General features: G+C 46.5%; 1 protein-coding gene across 1 annotated transcript in view; it reads right to left on the reverse strand.

The window, feature by feature from the left end:
• Nucleotides 1-15,682: 15,682 nt before the first annotated feature.
• SLCO2A1 (solute carrier organic anion transporter family member 2A1) overlaps nt 15,683-20,534 on the reverse strand; it is a 156,908-nt gene continuing 152,056 nt past the window's right edge. The window contains exon 14 of the mRNA XM_029074990.2: nt 15,683-16,146. Within this exon, the coding sequence (XP_028930823.1) occupies nt 16,026-16,146 (121 nt within the window). The 3' untranslated portion in view covers nt 15,683-16,025. The remainder of the gene's footprint in view (nt 16,147-20,534) is intronic.

The raw sequence follows: 20,534 nt of genomic DNA on the forward strand, positions 1-20,534 counted from the left end.
ATGTCCATTTTACAGTTGAGATAACTGAGGCTCAGAGAAGTGAAGTGACTTGCTCAAGGTCACACAGCAGACAAGTGGTGGAGCTGGGATGTGAACCCAGGTCCTTCTGACTCCCGGGGTTCTGCTCTATCCCTTAGACCACTGTGTGACCTTGGGCCAGTCACTTAACTTCTCTGTGCCTCAGTTACCTCACCTTTAAAATGGAGATTAAGACTTGAAGCCCATGTGGGACATGGATTAGGTCCCATCCTATTAGTTTGTACCTTACCCCTGTGCTTAGTATGGTGCCTGTCACACAGTAAGCACTTTACGAATATACACACACACAAAAATCCATTCTGATGCTCATCAATCTCACCTCTGCTCCTGTTCCCTACTGGTCAGAGTGTTCTTCTTAATAGCTCACCTCTCCTCTTCCTCCTGAAGACTAGGTTTTCTCTTGTTCCATCTTCAGGGAGGTTGAAAACAGCGATCCACTACACTTTGGGGGAAAAAAAAACACATTTAATTTTTTCAAGAACTTAATTAACACCAATCTCCTTTTCTAGATGGGAAAACCACAGATCCTGAAAACTAATTTCATAGGTCTTATTTTCTCAAGATGAAAAGATGTATGTGAGGGTAGGAAAACATACTTTTCCTCATATTTCCCCATTTACTGAAAGCCTCAGGTGTGCCTGGCTCTAGTCTAAATATTAGTACTACTGTCATTTGTATTAATTGAGCACTTACTGTGTGCAGAACACTGTACTAAGTGCTTGAAAGTGTACAGTATCACAGAGTGACAGACATGTTCTCTGTTTACAACAAGCTCACAGTCTAGAGGGGGAGACAAATATTCTTATAAATAAATTATGGATCTGTACATAAGTGTTGTTAGTCTAAAGGAGGGATGAATAAAGGGTGCTCGTGACTCTTAATGGTATTTAATCTTCAACAGTGATACTTACTGAGCCCTTGCTGTGTGCAAAGCACTGTACTGAGTACTAATGTAGACACGTTGGTAGACACATTCCCTGCCCACAATGAGTTTGCAGTCTAATAAGTTTAATAAGCACTTACTATGTGTAGAACAACCAATCAATGGCATTTATTGGGTGCTTACTATGTACAGAGCGCAGTACTAAGCCCTTGGGAGAGTACAATACAACAGAATTAGCATATGTGCTCCCTGCCCAGAACAAGGACCAGGAACTCATTCACTCCCATGGCTTCAACTGGTAGTGGGATGAGGATGACACCCAAATCTATATCTCCAGCCCCGATCTCTCTCCTTCTCTCCAGTCTTAAAATTTTTCCTGCCTTCAAGACATCTCTACTTGGATTTCCTCCCATCACCTCAAACTTAACATGTCCAAAACAGAGCTCCTTATCTTCCCACCCAAATCCTGTCCTCCCTCTGACTTTCCCATCACAGTTGTTGGCACCATCATCCTTCCTGTCTCACAAGCCTGTAACCTTGGCATTATTCTTGATTCCTCACTGTAGTTCAACCCTGATAGTCAACCCATCACTAAATCCTCTGGGTCCCACCTTTACAACACTGCAAAAATCCACCCTTTCCTCTCTGTCCAAACTTCTACTGTGTTTATCCAATCACTCATCCTGACCCTCCGGATTACTGCATCAACCACCTTGCTGTCCACCCAACCTCCTGCCTCTCCCCACTCCAATCCAAACTTTACTGTGTTACCCAGATTATTTTTCTACAAAAATGTTCAGGACATGTCATCCTGCTCCTCAAAAAACTCCACCCATCCACCTCCACATCAAACAAAAGCTCCTCACCTTTGGCTTTAAAACACACCACCACCTTGCCCCTGTCTACCTCACCTCGCTACTCTCCTACAACCCAGCCCACACACTTCACTCCTCTACTGCTAACCTTCTCCCTGGGCCTCAATCTCACCTATCTTGCCGCCGACCCCTAGTCCACATCCTGCCTCTGGCCTGGAACACCCTCCCTCCTCAATTCCAGCAGACAATTACTCTCTCTCCCTTAAAAGCCTTATTGAAGGTACATCTCCTCCAAGAAGCTTTCCCAGACTAAGGGCCCCCTTTCCTCTTCTCCCAGTCCCTTCTGCACAACCCTGACTTGCTCCCTTTACTCTTTCCTCTTCCAGACCCACAGCACTTATGTACATATCTGTAATTTTTTTTTTTGTATTGATGTCTGCAGAGCACTGTACTAAGCATTTAGAAGAGAACACCTCAGTAGAGTTGGTATACATATTTCCTGTCCACGAGGAATTTACAGTCTCGAGTGAGAGAATGGCATTTAAATAAATTACAGGTATATACGTAAGTGCTGGAGGGGTGAAGGTGGGGTGAAGTTCAAGGGATTAAAGGGTAAAATGCAAAGGTGATGCAGAAGGGAGAAGGAGTAGGGAAGATAAGAGCTTAGTCTGGAAAGGACTCTTGTAGGACAAGTGATTTTAATATGACTTTGAAAGTAGGGAAGGTGGAGTTCTGTCATATAAGAAGGGGGTATGAATTCCAGGCCAGAGGAAGGATATGGGCAAGGGAGCAGTGACATGATAGAAGTGAGCAGGTTGGCATTAGAGGAGTAAAATGGGCGGGCTGGGTTGTAGTAGGAAATCAGAGAGGTAAGAAAGGAGAGGATGAGCTTATTGAGCACTTTAAAGGTGATGGTAAGGAGTTTCTGAATGATGTGGAGGTGGATGGGCAACCAATGGAGGTTTTTGAGCAGTGGGGAGATGTGGGAGCATTGTTTTTAAAAATGATCTGGGCAGCAGAGTGAAGATGATAGAGGGGAGAGTCAGGAGGCAGGAAGGTCAGCAAGGAAGCTGATGCAGTAGTCAAGGAGGGATAAAATTAGTGCTTAGATTATCATGGTAGCAGTTTGGATGGAGAGGAAAGAGTGGATTTTAATGATGTTGTGGAGGTAGCACTGACAGGATTTAGTGACAAAATGAATATAATGATTCAATGAGAGAGATGAGTCGAGGATAATGTCAAGGTTATGGGCTTGTGAGACAGGAAGAATGGCGGTGTTATTTACAGTGATGGGAAAGTCAGGGGAAGGACGGCGTTTGGGTGGGAAGATGAGGAGTTCTGTTTTGAACATGGTTAGTTTGAGCTGTCAGAGAGACATCCAAGTTAAGATGTCCTGAAGGCAGAAGGAAATTTGAGACAGCATAGAAGAGAGAGGTCATAGCTGGAGAGGTAGATTTGGGAATCATCCATGTAAAGATGATAGTTGAGGCCATGGGAGTGACCAAGGGAGAACTGAACCTTGAGAGACTCCCACAGTCAGCGGGTGGGAGGCAGAGGAGGAGCCCACCAAAGAGATTGAGAAGAAGTTAGAGAGAGGAGAGTGTCAGTAAGGCTAAGTCTGGCTAATATTTCCAGAAGGGAGCGGTCCTCAGAGTCAAAGCAGATGAGAAGTTGAGGATTAGGATGGAGTAGAGACCGCTGAATTTGACATATCACTGATGGCTGTCAGTGGAGGGCTGTTTTCATGGAATGAAGGGCATGGTATCAAGGGCATGGTATACAGGTTGGAAGGGGGTTAAGGAGAGAAGTGGAGGAGAAGTGGAGGGAGCAGGTGTATGCAACTCACTAAAGAGAAGCAGCATGGCATAGAGGAAGGCCTGGGAGAAGGTTATGGGTTCTAATCCTGGCTCCGCCACTTGTCTGTGTGACATGGAGGATGAATAGATAGATGGGTGGATGGATGGATGGCTGGATGGATAGATGGATGGAAGGAAGGATGGAGAAGCAGCTTGGCTTAGTGGCTAGAGCAAGGGCCTGGGAGTCAGAAGGCCATGGGTCCTAGCCTTGGCTCCGCCACTTGTCTGCTGTGTGACCTTGGGCAAGTCACTTCACTTCTTTGTGTCTTGGTTACATCATCTGTAAAATGGAGATTGAGACTGTGAGCCCCACTTGAGCCCCAATTGGCTTGTATCCACCCCAGCTCTCAGTACAGTGCCTGCCACATAGTAAGTGCTTAATACCACAAATAACACTCACTCGAGGAGTTTGGAAAGGAATGGTAGGAGGGAAATGGGGTGATAAGGGGAGGGAGCCCTGGGGTCAAGGGAGGGGTACTTTTTAAGGCCAGGGGACTTGGTGGGGCCACCAGAGCATCTAGTGTCTGGTCACTCCCAGGACTTCATAATGTTCTGGAATATGTTGGGGCCTTGCACTGCCCCTATCTGAATTCCCCACAGTCTGGTGGGTCCAGGATATGTTGGAAGTGGAGACCCTGGGGGTAGGTGGTGGGAGAGTGGTAGGGGACCCCGGGATGGGAAAATAAGATGCCATGATTTTAACTTTTTGATCAAAAGCCTCTCACACCTTCCCTCTGTTCACTATATTCATCTTTTTGGACTAGAAAACTGGCAACAAAAATAGTAACCTTAATGTGAGAAAATCAGTCAGCTAAATCTGCTAGTTGGATCCATATTTCTACAGATCTTGAGGAAATCAATCAATCAGTCATTGGTATTTATTGAGAGCCTACTTGGTGCAGAACACTGTACTAAGTGCTTGAGGAAGTACAATGCAAGAGTTGCTAGACACCTTCCATGTCCACAACGAATTTACAGCCTAGAGAAAAGATCCCTAGTGAAAAGACCATGGGCCTGGAGTCAGGAAACCTGGGTTCTAATCCCAGCTCCATCAGTGACCTTCTGTGTGGCTTTGGACAAGTCATTTAATCTCTCTGGGTCTGTTTCCTTATGTATAAAATGATAAGCTCTTCTCCCAAGTGCTGAGTACAGTGGTCTGCGCACAGTAAGCACTCATTAAATACTTCTGATTGATTGATTGATTGACTGATTGAGATGCTCCCCCTACCTCTTAGATTTTGGAAAAGGAACTGGGCCTGATTTCATTTTCTTATATCTTCCCAAATGCTTAGTACAACGCTTGTCGTGGGAAGTAAATAATAAATGAACCATTTGACTCAGTTCCTCTTCTCTGGGTGGTGTTGGATCCCACCATCCACAAGCCTCACTGTTTGCCCAGGACTAGCTGATGGACACCCTGGGACTGGGGGTGCTAAGATCTTGAAACCGCCACATCACCCAGAGAGTTAGAGAGTGGGAGCAATAGAAAGAGAAAGGAAGCAATCAATCCCTTCCTCATTTATTAAGTGCTTTCTCCGGGGTACATACAACAGGAAGGAAATGCATCTATGGGGCTGTCGACTCCGGCTTCTAAAATGGAACTGAACTCGAGAAGGGGACTCTGAGAAGCAGTGTGGCTTAGTGGAAAGCGCATGGGCTTGGGAGTCAGAGTTCGTGGTTTCTAATCCCGTCTCCACCATTTGTCAGCTGTGTGGCTGTGTGACTTTGGGCAAGTCACTTAACTTCTCTGAGCTTCAGTTACCTCACCTGTAAAATGGGGATTAAAACTGTGAGCCCCACAGGGACAATCAGATTACCTTGTATCTACTCCAGTGCTTAGGACAGTGCTTGGCACATAGTAAGCACATAACAAATACCATTATTATTATTATTACTCTTGTATTTCTCTATTCCTCCCTCCCTCTCTCCCTTCCTTCTTCCCTTCCTCCACCATCCTTCCATAATAATTTAATAGTAATAATGGTATTCATTAAGTACTTACTATGTGCCAGGCACTGTATTAAGCACTGGGGTGGATACAAGTAAATCGGATTGGAGACAGTCCCTTGTCCAATGTGGGGCTCACAGTCTCAATCCCCATTTTACAGATGAGGTAACTGAGCACCAGAGAAATGAAGTGACTTGCCCAAGGTCACACAGCAGATAAGTGGCGGAGCTGGGATTAAAACCCATGGCCTTCTGACTCCCAGGTCTGTGTTCTATCCACTAAATCATGCTGCTTGTCCATCCATCCATCCACCCACCCATCCATCCATCCATCAGGCTTACTTAGAAAGCTTTAGAGAAACATTTCAGTGTCCCATGCCAGATTTTCCTGTGGCATAAGCTCCTCTCTGGGACCAGTATGGCACTTTGGGAAGCTCCATTTGTATTTTCAGCCCACAAGAGGGAATCATTTAGTCAAATGCTACCCCTAAAGCTTCTGACTCCTCTGAGGTCTCTCTCACCGGTTTAGGCATGGCTCGGTAGACAAGCCGGAGCCTTCTGAGGCTTGGAGGGGGTGGTGCTGGTATGATCCCAAAGTAAAGGAGTCCTGGTGGAGGGGAGGAGACTTGCTGGAACAGTGTGGGAACCAGTGGGAGGGTGGAATGGCACCCTCCGTTCTACCCTCCTCTCGGGAACGGCACTAGCACTGCCTGCCTGGGTGGCTTCTCTGCTCTTTGACGTGTCTGTTTAATTAAAGTGATTGTGGATCATACTCTGGTGAGGAAAAGAGAATGAGTGAGTAAAGCCCGAGAATGGAAAACAAGCCAGTTCTGCACTTCTTGAAAAAGAAAATGAGCAACTCAAATCTGCAATCCAGTCAGAAGAGCAGAGAATGCCATTAGGCCCCCAAATTTGTCTTATGGATCCTGGCAGGCTCTTGGCATCCTCACCCAGGGAATCAATCAATAAATCAATCAATAGTATTTATTGAGCTCTTTCAGTGTAAAGAGTATGGACTAATAGTAATTATGGTATTTTTTTTAGCACTTACTATATACCAAGCACTGTTCTGAGCGCTGGGGTAGATACAAAGTAATCAGGTTGGACACAGTCCCTGTTTCACAGGGGGCTCACAGTCTCAATCCTCATTTTACAGATGAGGTAACCAAGGCACAGAAAAGTTAAGTGACTTGCCCAAGGTCACAGAGCAGACAAGGGGAGGGGCTGGGATTAGAATCCACGACCTCTGACTCCCAAGCCCGGGCTTTTTACTTTAGGCTATGCTGCTTCCAGTACTTGGGAGAATACAGTATAACAGAGCTGGTAGACACATTCCCTGCCCACAGTGATCTTACCATCTAGAGATATGACAATAATTCCATCCCATAAACTTTGCTCAATGCAGACAGGGAAGCAGATGACATCAAGGTACCCTCAGCATTAGGACCCAGGGGAGGAACCTGGTCTAAAGCACTGTACTAAACACTGGGATAGGTAATAATAATAATAATAATAATGGAATTTGTTAAGCACTTACTATGTGTAAAGCACTGTTCTAAGTGCTGGGGCACACAAGGTGATCAGGTTGTCCCACGTGGGGCTCACAGTCTTGATCCTCATTTTACAGATGAGGTAACTGAGGCTCAGAGAAGTGAAGTAACTTGCCCAAAGTCACACAGCTGACAAGTGGTGGAGCTGGGATTTGAACCCATGACTTCTGACTCCCAAGCCCGGGCTCTTTCCACTGAGCCATGCTGCTTCTCAGATCTTTCTTTTTTTATAGTATTTAAGTTAACCACTTAGTACATGCCAGGGACTCTTCTAAGCACTGGGTTGTCCAACCTGATAAACATGTATCTACCCCAGTGCTTAGAACAGTGTTTGAAACGTAGTAAGCACATAACAAAGACCTTCATCATTATTTTTGTTATTATTACGATTTAAGCTAATCAGTTGGACCCTGTCCCTGTTCCACATGGGGCTCACAGTCTTAATCCTCATTTTACAGATGAGGTAACTGAGGCACAGAGAAGTGAAGTGACTTGCCCTAGATCACACAACAGACAAGTGGCTCAGGTCCTTCTGATTCCCAGGCCCATGTTCTGTCCACTAGGCCACACTGCTTCTCAAGATCTGGTTATTTTCCCAATTTCCTTCCCTTTGGGCAGGGTCTGCAGGAACCAGTAACTCCTCCCAGGAGCCTGCAGTCCTCTGAGGCTTCTTGAACAGCTCAAGGGAGCCATTCATTTCCAGAAGGACCAATTTCTGGCCCACCACTCTGAACGAGAAAGGCCACTCACCCTCGAAGGTGGCCGTCTTGTCCATATAAAAAAAAACCTCCTCACCATTGACTTTAAAGCACTCCATCACCTTGCACCCTCCTACCTCACCTCACTTCTCTCCGCTAAGCTTTTCACTGTGCCTCTATCTCGCCTTTCTCACCGCTGACCCATGGCCCTCGCCCTGCCTCTGGTCTGTATAACCCTCCCTCCTCAAATCCGACAATTACTCTCTCGCTTTCAAGCCTTATTGAAGGCACATCTCCTCCAAGAGGCCTTCCCAGACTAAGTCCCACCTTTCCTCATCTACCACACTCCCTTCTGCGTCACCTTGCCTTGATCCCTTTGCTCTTCCCCCCTACTCCCAACTCCACAACTTTTATGTATATATGTCATTTTATTTATTTGTATTGATATCCATCTCCCCTCTTCTGGACTGTGAGCTCATTGTGGGCAGGGATTGTCACTCTTTATTGTTGCATTGTTCTTTCCCAAGTGCTTAGTACAGTGCTCTGTACACAGTAAGCGCTTAATAAATACAATTGAATGAATGAATGAATGAATCTTGTCATAGTGGATAGAGCACCGGCCTGGGAGTCAGAAGGTCATGAATTCCAATCCCGACTACACCACTTGTCTGCTATATGACCTTGTGCAAATCACTTCACTTCTCTGGGCCTTAGAAACGTCAACTATAAAAAGGGGATTGAGACTTTGAGCCCCACGTGGGACAGGGATGGTGTCCAACCTGATACCATAATTATTAATTATTATTATTGTCCTAGGAAGCTGCCAAAGATAGGAGGAAACAGAGATGAAGCAATGGAAAAGTCATTCACTGGGGGTGAGATTAATGAGGGGAGGAGAGAGAGGAGCAAAAAGAGGAGAAAGGAGAGGAGGAAGACTAGAAGGAAGAGGATAGAGGGGAGACAAAGTGGGAGAACTGTACATCCCAAGCGCTTGGTACAGTGCTCTGCATACATTAAGTGCTCAATAAATACTATTGAATGAATGAATGAGAAGAAGAACGGTGAAATGGGAAGGGGACAGAGAGGGGAAGGAGAAGAGAGGAGAAGGAAAAGGTCATGGAGAGGGAGAAGGAGTTCAAGGAGAAGCAAAGGTGGGAGAGGCTGCTTTCTCCCTGACCTCCAGGATTCCACTGCGGGATATAAGAAGCAGCATGGCCTAGTGGATAGAGCCCTGGCCTGGGAGTCAAAAGGTTCTAATCCTGGCTCTGCCATTTGTCTGCTGTGTGACCTTGGGCCAGTCACTTCATTCAATCGTATTTACTGAGCACTTACTGTGTGCAGAGCTCTGTATTAAGCTCTTGGAAAGTACAATTCAGCAATAAAGAGAAGCAATCCCTGCCCAAAATGGGCTTACAGTGTAGCAAGGGGGGACAGACATCAAAACAAGTAAACAGGGATCATTATCATCAATATGAATAAATAGAATTATAGATTAATACACATCACTAATAACATAAATAGAATAATAAATATGTACATAGATCCACAAGTGCTGTGGGGGTGTCATTTTTCTGGGCCTTTCAGTCATTCATTCATTCATTCATTCAATAGTATTTATTGAGCACTTACTATGTGCAGAGCACTGTACTAAGCGCTTGGAATGAACAAGTCGGCAACAGATAGAAACAGTCCCTGCCGTTTGATGGGCTTACAGTCTAAATGGGGGAGACGGGCAGACAAGAACAATGGCAATAAATAGAGTCAAGGGGAAGAACATCTCGTAAAAACAATGGCAACTAAATAGAATCAGGGTGATGTACATCTCATTAAACAAAATAAACAAAATAAATAGGGTGATAAAGTTATATACAGTCGAGCAGACAAGTACACTGCAGAGGGGGTGGGACGGGAGAGGGGGAGGAGGGGAGGGAAAGGGGGGAGAAGAGGGTTTAGCTGCGGAGAGGTGAAGGGAGGGTAGAGGGAGCAGAGGGAAAAAGGGGGGAGCTCAGTCTGGGAAGGCCTCTTGGAGGAGGTGAGTTTTAAGTAGGGATTTGAAGAGGGGAAGAGAATTAGATTGGCCTCAGTTGCCTCATCTGTAAAATGGGGATAAAAGACTGTGAGCCCCACGTGGGACAACCCGATTAGCTTGTATCCACCCCAGCGCTTAGAAGAGGGCTTGGCACATAGTAAGCGCTTAATAAATACCATCATCATCATCATCAGCTGAGGTGATCACTGGCTCCTTAAGGGCTATTAAAGGGTATTGAGCGCCATCTAGTGCTCAAACGAGGATGAAGCAAGTATCCCCGAGGCTCCCTCTTCTAGTCCTGAAGGATGGAGAATTAGGAAAACCCCAAGAATGAGGGCAAAGAAAACACTTGGGCCTCCACTTTTCTCTCACTGAAAGGCTCCATCTGCATCCTTATTTGAAGCTGGAATCAACGGGCAAGTCAGAGGAAGGGGACTTGATTTAGCTCGGCAGAGACAAGGTGGGAGAGTGACTTCTGATTTAAGGACAGCTTTTATGAGGATGACGGGGCTCAAAGCAACGAGGTCAGGACAAGAGCAGCGTGGGCTAAGGGCTAGAGCACAGGCCTGGGAGTTAGAAGGACTTGGGTTCTAATTCCAGTGCTGCTACTTGTCTACTGTCTGACCTTGGGTAGGTCACTTAAATTCTCAGGTCCCTCATCTGTAAAATGGGCATTGGGTTTGTGAGCCTCATGGGGGACATGGACTGTGTCCAATCTGCTTAGCTTGTATTTAAGTCAGGACTTTGTCTCCCCCGATTAGACTGTAAGCCCAATGGGCAGGGACTGTCTCTATCTGTTGCCGATTTGTACATTCCAAGCGCTTAGTACAGTGCTCTGCACATAGTAAGCGCTCATTAAATACTATTGAATGAATGAATGGATGAATGAATGACTTTAGTACAGTGCCTGGCACAAAGTAAGTGCTAAACAGTACCATTAAAAACAAAACTAAAGAAAAACAAGAGAAAGAGAAAACTGATTGAACTTGGAGCAAGAATAATTAGTTTAGACATTAGGCTATGTGCTGAAGAGATGGGTCTTCCAAGCTGACCCTAGATCACTCCCTTCCTCCCTCCTGGAACTTTCTCTCACTTCAAATCCACCGGATTTCAGTTCACTTCATCTGCAAACCCTTCTGAAATCCAACCTCCTTCAGGAGTCCTCCCTGATTAAATTTTCTTCCCCCATCATAACTTCCTAGCTTCCACCTCAATACTCTGGCTCAGTGGCAAGATCCCGGGCTTGGGAATCAGAGGACATGGGTTCTAATCCCACCTCTGCCACTTGTCTGCTGTGTGACCCTGGGAGAGTCACTTCACTTCTCTGTGCCTCAGTTTCCTCATCTGTAAAATGGGATGAAGACGGTGAGCCCCATGTGGGACAACCTGCTTATCTTGTATCTGCTCCAGCCTTTGTAACAGTACTTAGCACATAGTAAGAGCTTGACAAATGCCACTGGAGAAGCGGTGTGGCTTAGTGGAAAGAGCACAAGCTTGCGAGTCAGAGGTTGTGGGTTCTAATCCCAGCTCTGCCACTTATCAGCTGTGTGACTTTGAGCCAGTCACTTAACTTCTCTGGGCCTCAGTTACCTCATCTGTAAAATGAGGATTAAGACTGTAAACCCCATGTGGGACAACCTGATTACCTTGTATATACCCCAGTGATTAGATCAGTGCATGGCGCATAGTAAGCACTTAACAAATACTATTATTATTATTACTCAGTACTTGAAGAATTGCCACCTCTCTCTGCACTTCAAAAAAGAGGTATTTGTTAGAAACTTACTATGTGCCAGGCACTGTTCTAATCACTGGGTTAGGTACATAATAATAATGTTGGTATTTGTTAAGCGCTTACTATGTGCAGAGCACTGTTCTAAGTGCTGGGGTAGATACAGGGTCATCAGGTTGTCCCACATGAGGCTCACGGTTAATCCCCATTTTACAGATGAGGTAACTGAGGCACAGAGAAGTGAAGTGACTTGCCCACAGTCACGCAGCTGACAAGTGGCAGAGCCAGGATTCGAACCCATGACTTCTGACTCCCAAGCCCAGGCTCTTGCCACTGAGCCACGCTGCTTCTCTAGCCACGCCCAACATCACAGAGCAGATAAGTGACAGAGCCAGGGTTAGAGCCCAGGTCCTCTGACTGTCAGACCCATGCCTTTTCCACTAGGCCACAATGGTTCCCAATTACAACCAGCAGTAGCATTTCTGTACATAGAAACTTCCATGCTGCCACTAATTACGCTCCTACGCATATCTCTTTCCCTTCTCTTCTTCTTCCTTCTTGTAATTTATTTCAATGCCTGTTTCCCCTCCCAGATTTGGAAGCTCTTTGAAGGAAGGGTTGTGCCTATTAATTAATTTATTCTTGCAATCGTATTTACTGAGTGCTTACTATGTGCAGAACACTGTACTAAGTGCTTGGAATGTACAATTCAGTAACAGATAGAGACAATCCCTGCCCAACAACAGGCTCACAGCCTCTACTGTCTTCTCCCAACTAGTCAAAAAAGTACACAGTAATTACTCAGTGATTATTGATTGATCATGTATTTGAGTGCCCCTATATGCAGACCAATCAATCATATTTATTCAGTTCTTACTTTGTGCAGAGCACTGTATTAAGCACTTGAGGGAGTACACTATAACACAGTTGGTAAATATGTTCCCTGTCCAAATTGAGTTTATGGTCTAAAGGACCGTAAAAAGCGCTTGTGAGAGTACAACAATGTGTATGGGCACATTTCCTGCCCATAAGGAGCTTACAATCTAGAGGGGGAGACAGACAGATTGATTGAGAGGGAAAGAGAGGGAGAGAGGAATAGAGGGAGAGAGGAAGAGAGAATGAGAAAACAGAGAGATAGAAAGAGAGGGGAAGAAAGGGAGCTAAAGATAGAGAGAGGAAGAGAGAATGAGAAAAAAGATAGAGGAAGAAAGGGAGTGAAAGGAGAGAGGAAGAGAGAGAGAAGGAGAGAAGAGAGATAGAAAGAGAGATGAAGAAAGGGAGTGAAAAAAGATAGAGGAAGAGAGAGAGAATGAGAAAAGAGAGAGAGAAGAAGAAAGGGAGTGAAAGTAGAGAGGAAGAGAGAATGAGAAAAAGAAAGAGAGAAAGGGAGCAAAAGAAGTTAGAGAGAGGAAGAGAGAATGAGAGAAGAGAGATGGAAAGAGAGAGGAAGAAAGGGAGGAAAAGAAGTTAGAGGAAGAGAGAGAGAATGAGAGAAAAAGGAGAGAGGAAGAAAGGGAGCAAAAGAAGAAAGAGGGAGAGAGAATAAGAGAAAAAAGAGAGAGAGAAGAAGAAAAGGATTAAAGGAAGATAGAGGAAGACAGAATGAGAAAAAAGAGAGAAAGAGAGGAAGAGAGGGAAAGATAATAGAGAGAGAAAATAGAGAGAGGAAGAAAGGGAGAGGAAGATAGGGAATGCGAGGGGGAGAGAGAGAAAGAAAGAGAGAAAAAGGGAAAGAAGGGGAAGAGAGAATAAAAGAGAGAGGGAGAGAGAGATAGGGAGAAAGAGAGAGAGAAAGGCTGCTTTGTTCTGGCTGGTTTCAAGTCTGTGTAGGCTCAGGCAGCCTAACTTGGCCTGTAGGTCCCAGATCTCTTATCTGACAGTTTGAAACCCCTAATATTGGGTCTGGGTCTGGGTGGGTGAAATTATTATTAGTAGTAGTACTATAATTATTAGTATTGGTATTATAATTGAAAAGTACTATGTGCCAAGCACTGTTCTAAGCACTGGGATAGACACAGGTTATCAGGTTGTACACGGCCCCAGTCCCATATGAGGCTCACAGTCTAGGTGGGAGAGAGTAAGATTTAATCCCCGTTTTACAGATGAGGAAACTGACGCACAGAGAAAGTGGCGTGACGACATCCAAAATCACACAGAAGATGAGTGGGATTAATAATGATGGCATTTGTTAAGCGCTTACTATGTGCCAAGCACTGTTCTAAGCGCTGGGGGAAATACAAGGTAATCGGGTTGTCCCACGTGGGGCTCACATTCTTAATCTCCATTTTACAGATGAGGTAACTGAGGCAAAGAGAAGTTAAGTGACTTGTCCAAAGTCACACAGCTGACAAGTGCCGGAGCCGGGATTAGAACCCACGACCTCTGACTCCCAAGCCCATGCTCTTTCTACTGAGCCAACGCTGCAGAACTTGGGTCCTCTGACTCCCACGTGCAGGCTCTCTCTATTAGGCCCCTCTGCTTCTCAGGCCAGACGTGTTGCAGATGCTGTTGCTCAAATAATAATAATAATAATAATAATAATAATAATAATGATAACGGTATTTGTTAAATGCTTACTATGTTCCAAGCACTGTTTTAAGTGCTGATTAACAAGGTAATTAGGTTGTCTCACATGGGGGTCACAGTTTTAATCACCATATTACAAACGAGGTAACTGAGGCACAGAGAAGTTAAGTGGCTTGCCCTAGGTCACACAGCAGAGCCAGGATTAGAACCCACGTCCTCTGACTCCCAACCCATGGTCTTCTGCCAGAACTCCTTGAGGGGAAAGAAGAGAAGAACCGCGGACTGTCCCCCAACCCCAAAACCTCCCCACAGGACTGAGAGACCTGGAAGATCGAGACCTGGGGGAACACTTTACATTTGCTCCATGAGACTCCAGTACAGTGATAATAATAATAATGTTGGTATTTGTTAAGCGCTTAGTATATGCAGAGCATTGTTCTAAGCGCTGGGGTAGGTTCAGGGTAATCAGGTTATCCCACGAGGCTTACAGTTAATCTCCATTTGACAGATGAGGTAACAGGCACAGGGAAGTTAAGTGACTTGCCCACAGTCACACAGCTGACAAGTGGCAGAGCCGGGATTCAAACCCATGACCTCTGACTCTCAAGCCCAGGTTCTTTCCACTGAGCCACACCACTTCTCTGTGATGCAGTGATGCGGCGCAACCTCCCTCCGAACGCTCTGCCACGTCCAGCTCCTTCAGGCCCCGGCCGAGAGCCAATAGTGCCACCCAAATCACAGCTCTGACCCCTCCCTGGAAGAAGGAGGAGACAAAACTTGTAAAATTGGTTTTAATAATTCCAAAGATGTTTGAAACTGGCGACAGTTCTAGAATTGAGTGAGCTCAGACCAGGCCCCGCTCCCCGGGCCCCCTCCGGAGCGAGGAGCAGGAAGCCCCAGAGGCCTCGCAAGTTGTTCTGGCCAAGGCCGCGTCGAGGCTTCTGCTCCCTGCAGGTCGGGGAATGGAAGACCTGGACCTGTGAGGAAACTTTGCGGTTTCAGGGAGCCGAAGGGACAATGGATTTCAGGGCCGTGAAAGAGCTGAGCGTCAGGAGATCCTGGGTCCCGACCGACGTACGGGCCGAAGCCACAGCCGCCCTTTTCCCCCGGCCGCCTACCAAGTGCCTGCCGGGTTCTGAGGAACCAGAGGGTCCAGGTTCAGCCACCCAGGAGCCGGCTCGGCGGGGAATCCACGTGCTCTTTGGTCTCGTTGGGAAAATGGCCCGTCCCGTGGTGCCCGTCCCGGGGCTCTTGTCCTCAGGGCCGGAATGCAGCTGGGGCCGGGCAGATTCTCATCTTGGGGGGGCCCAGGTGCCGTGCCTTTCCCATCTGGAGCTCAACAGGGAGAATGTCTTCCTCTTAGGCCTTGGATCGGGACAGGCTTTGCTTCTGGCACTGAACCCTTTGGACCAGGAGGTTAATAATAATAATAATAATAATAAAAATAATAATAATAATAATTGTGGTATTTGTTAAGCGCTTACTATGTGCCAGGCACTATACTAAGCGCTGGGGTGGATACAAGCAAACCCGGTTGGACACAGTCCCTGTCCCCCATGGGGCTCACAGTCTTAATCCCCATTTTACAGATGAGGGAACTGGGGCACAGAGAAGTTAAGTGACTTGCCCAAGGTCACACAGCAGTTACGTAGTGGAGCCGGGATTAGAACCCAGGCTCCAGCGGGTCATTGCTCTCGCTCCTCCTCCGGAAGAAGCCGGGGTACCCCGGCCGCTGAGCTGCTCTCCAGAACGGAATGCCTCCGGGAATTCAGAGCTGGCCAGGAGGAGGAGGAAGGCTGAGGGGCTGGAGAGAGGAGGGGAGAGGGAGATTTCAACCTCTTAATAAAAAAACCTAAAGGAGAACTCTACATTTACATTAGTAAATACAGGCTGGGGGGGCTAGGAGAGGCAGGGTAGTGTCTGAGTCTCCCAGAGGAGGGGGGAGGGACCTTAGACCAGACCCGCAGCCTTCTCTTGCACATTATATTCTTGGTTCTTCTTCACCCTCCAGCTGATGAGGAGGAGCATCAGCACTCCAAGAATCTTGTAACCCAGCTGCAGGCCCAGGTATCTGCAAGAGAGGAAAAAAATCATTCATTCCTTCACTTTTTCATTCAATTGTATTTATTGAGACCTTTTTTATCATTATTATTATTATTAAGTGCCATCGAGTCATTTCCAATTCAAAGCGACTCCGTGGATATACCTTCTCCGGAACGTCCTGTCCTCTGCCATAATCTGCAACCTAACGGTTCTTCCGTTATCGTTGTTACGGTCTCTATCCATCTAGCTGCCAGTCTGCCTCTTCCACGTTTTCCCTGGTCTTTTCCTAGCATTAGTGTCTTCTCCAGAGAATTAGTCCTCCTGATTATGTGTCCAAAATATGCTAATCTAAATTGAGTCACTTGGCCTTCCGAAGATCACTCTGGTTTAATTTGCTTTTAAATCCATTTGGTTGTCTTACTGTGGAAAGCACTGTACTAAATGCTTGGAAGAGGACTATAGAATAATAAACAGACACATTTCCTTCCCACAGTGAGCTTGGTCCTGGCACTGGGACTACCCAGGCCCTTAGGACAAGTGAGGTCCAGAAATTTATTTGAGCAATAATAATAATAAATACCTATGGCATTTGTTAAGCGCTTACTATGTGCCAGCTACTGTATGTACTGAGTGCTGGGGCGGAGACAAGCCAATTGGGTTGGAGACAGTCCTTGTCCCACATAGGATTCACAGTCTCAATGCCCACTTAAAGATGAAGTAACTGAGGCACAGAGAAGTGAAGTGACTAGACCAAGGCCACACAGCAGATAAGTGGTGGAGCCGGGATTAGAATCCAGCCCTGGTGACTCCCAGCCCCGTGCTCTAACCACTATGCCATACTGCTTCCCTGTAGAAATATGTCCGCTAATTCAGTTACACTTTGCTTTCCCAAGTGCTTAGGACAATGCCCATGTTAAGGGCTCAATAAATATGATTGATTGACCGAAGAACTACCCTGAGTACCAGGTAATCAAGCTTCCCCTCTGTCCTCTTCACCGCTCCCCCTCAAGCTGAATTTTCTCCCCTGTTTAGTACCCGCCCCCGGGGAGTGTGGCCATTTGTCTGATCTTGCAGCACGGCCTAGTGGATAGAGCACAGACCTGGGAGTCAGAGACTTGTGTTCTTAATCCCGGCTCTGCCAATTGCCTGCTGTGTGATCTTGGACAACTCACCGAACTTCTCTGTGCCCCAGTTATCTCATCGGTAGAATGGGGGTTGGATACCTGTCCTCCCCTCCTGCTTAGACTGTGAGCCCCATGTGGATTGGGGACCGTGTCTGACTTGATTATCTGGCAACTACCCCAGTGGTCTATACAATGATTGGAGCATGGAGAAAGCTTAACAAATACCATTCTTTTTATTGTATCGGATGGTTCTGTTTTCTGCTGGCCTATCCCCTGCCCGATACGGATTTAGCTCCGGACAATTCAATGTCCCGTATTTTAATTATAAGTGCCCAGCCTCCCTCTGCTGTAATGATGAGTTTCGTGGCTCGGATGCAGTGCCCGGGTTCACAAGGTCCTAGAAAGGGACCCCAAGGGGCTCTGGAGAAAGTGGGGTAGGCAGGGGTTAGGGATCCCCAGGAGAAATGTTTGCCATATTTATAAAGGGTGGTTGTGATGACATCCCATGCCATATTCCGGTTCCGCAGAATCAACATGATGATGCTGTCAAATTGCATATGTTGCCATGAGTATCTCCTTATCTGGGATCCAAACCTCCCAGATGTCTTTTACCAGCTCCCCTCTCCGCTCAGCTGAAGCTGGAAAAGTCCCCTTCTCTCCTTCCCCTCCAGCTTCTCTTATAATAACAACAACTATGTTATCTGTTACTCACTTACTATGTGCCAGGCACTGAGTTGGACACAAGCAAGTCGTGTTGGACACAGTCCCTTTCCCACATGGGGCTCACAGTCTCGACCCCATTTTACAGATGAGGTAACTGGGGCATAGAGAAGTTAAGTAACTTGCCCAAAGCCACACAGCAGACAAGTGGCGGATTCGGGATTAAAACTCATGACCCTTTCTCTCAGGCCCGCGCTCTGCCACCTTGAGATAAACGATGGGGAAACATGCTGGGAATGGAGTAGGACTCTGCGGACCTCGTCCCCTCCGTCTCTGGATAGCGGGAAGTCGGAGGTCCTGTGGGCCCTGGTCTGGGCCTGTCCTGTGGCTTCCCCCCTCCTCCTCTCCCAGCCCCACAGCACTTATGTCTCTAGCTGTAATTTATTTCTATTAATGTCCATCTCCCCCTCTAGACTGTAAACTCACTGTGGACATGGAATGTGTCCGTTTATTGTTGTACTTTGTATTGTACTCTCCCAAGTGCTTAACACAGTGCTCAAAAAATACTATTGAGAGAAGAATAATAATTATAGTATTCATTAAGTGCTTACTACATGCTAGGCACTGTACTAAACGCTGGGGTTGATGCAAGCGAATCGGGTTGGATCCAGTCCTTGTCCCACGTGGGGCTCACTGTCTCAATCCCCATTTTACAGACGAGATCCAGAGAAGTATAGTGACTTGCCCAAAGTCATACAGCAGACAAATGGCGGAGCTGGGATGAGAACCCATGACCTTCTGACTCCCAGGTCGGTGCTCTAGCCATTACGCCATGTGACTTAGAAGAGAAGAGAGGAGAGGAGGGGAAAAGAAAGGAGAGGAGGGGAGAGGAGAGGAAGGGGAGGGGAGGGGAGGAGCGGAGCAGAGTGGAGCGAGGAGGAGAGGAGAGGAGAAAAGAGGGGAGGGGAAGGGAGGGGATGGGAGGGGAGAGGAGAGGAGAAGGGAGAGGAGAGGAGAAGGGAGAGGAGAGGAGAAGGGAGAGGAGAGGAGAAGGGAGAGGAGAGGAGAAGGGAGAGGAGAGGAAAGGGGAGGAGAGGAGAGGAGAGACGAGAAGAGAAGAGATTTAGGGCTACCCATAATGGAAAGGTCTAATCCAAAACACTGGACAAAGCCAATTCACCTGTCCTGGGCAGCAGCAGCATGGGAAAGAGTAAAGGTGGACAATCAAGTGATCAAAACATTGATCAAGGACAACGGCAGAGACTCCAGTCTTTACTGGGTGGAATAAGGCAATGGTAAACCACTTCCATATCTTTATCAAGAAAACTCTGTGGATACACATACCAGAATGACCTAATGAAAGAAGATGAGATGTTCTGAAGAGAGTGTGTCCATGGAGTCGCTATTTCGTAAACGATTCGACGGCATTGAAGAAGACTAACTGTGTATAATAATAATTATGTCATTTGTTAAGCCCTTACTATGTGCCAAGCACTATACTAAGTGGTGGTTAAAGAAGCTCTGGCATGGCATAGTGGATAGAGCATGGGCCTGGGAGTCAGAAGGTCATGAGCTCTAATCCCAAATCTGCCACTTGTTCACTGTGTGACCTTGGGTAAGTCACTTTACTTCTCCGGGCCTCAGTTACCTCATCTGTAAAATGAAGATTGAGATTGTGAGCCACACCTCACAATTTATTGCTATTGTTCTTGTCTGTCCGTCTCCCCTGATTAGACTGAAGCCCGTCAAAGGGCAGGGACGGTCTCTGTTACCGATTTGTACATTCCAAGTGCTTAGTACAGTGCTCTGCACATAGTAAGCGCTCAATAAATACTATTGAATGAATGAATGAACCTGGGACAGGGACTGTGATCAACCTGATTTGCTTGTATCTACCCTAGTGCTTAGTACAGTGCCTGACACATAGTAAGCACTTAACAAGTACAATTATTATTACTATTATTATTATGTGCCAATCATTTCACAGAACACTGGGGAAGATGCAATAAATCAAGTCAGACACAGTCCCCATCCCACATGAGGCTCACAGTCTAAGCAGGAGGGGAGGACAGGTATCGAACCCCATTCTACAGATGAGATAACTGAGGCACCGAGAAATTCGGTGAGTTGTCCAAAATCACACAGCAGGCAATTGTTAGAGCTGGGATTAAGAACTCAGAGATTAAGAGTTTCTGACTCCCAGGCCTATGCTCTATCCACTAGGTCACAGTTACCTTATCTGAAAATGGGGATAAAGACCGTGAGCTCCCTGAAGGACAGGGACTGTGCTTAATCCAATTTGCTTGTACCTACCCCAGTGCTTAGTACAGTGTCTGGCACATTGCCCATGGCACATGAGCGCTTAACAAATATCGCTATTATTATTATTATTATTACTCAGTGTTGAGCCGACCATGAGTAGAAGAGGAACCTCTGCCCATCAACCACCACTCCCTACTAGAGCTAAAAGAAATGCTGGTAGTAATAATAATAATAATGTTGGTATTTGTTAAGCGCTTACTATGTGCAGAGCACTGTCTAAGTGCTGGGGTAGACACAGGGGAATCAGGTTGTCCCACGTGGGGCTCACAGTCTTCATCCTCATTTTACAGATGAGGTCACTGAGGCACAG

This window comes from Ornithorhynchus anatinus, chromosome 1 (assembly GCF_004115215.2).
Source record: "Ornithorhynchus anatinus isolate Pmale09 chromosome 1, mOrnAna1.pri.v4, whole genome shotgun sequence".
NCBI classification, from domain to species: Eukaryota; Metazoa; Chordata; class Mammalia; order Monotremata; family Ornithorhynchidae; genus Ornithorhynchus; species Ornithorhynchus anatinus.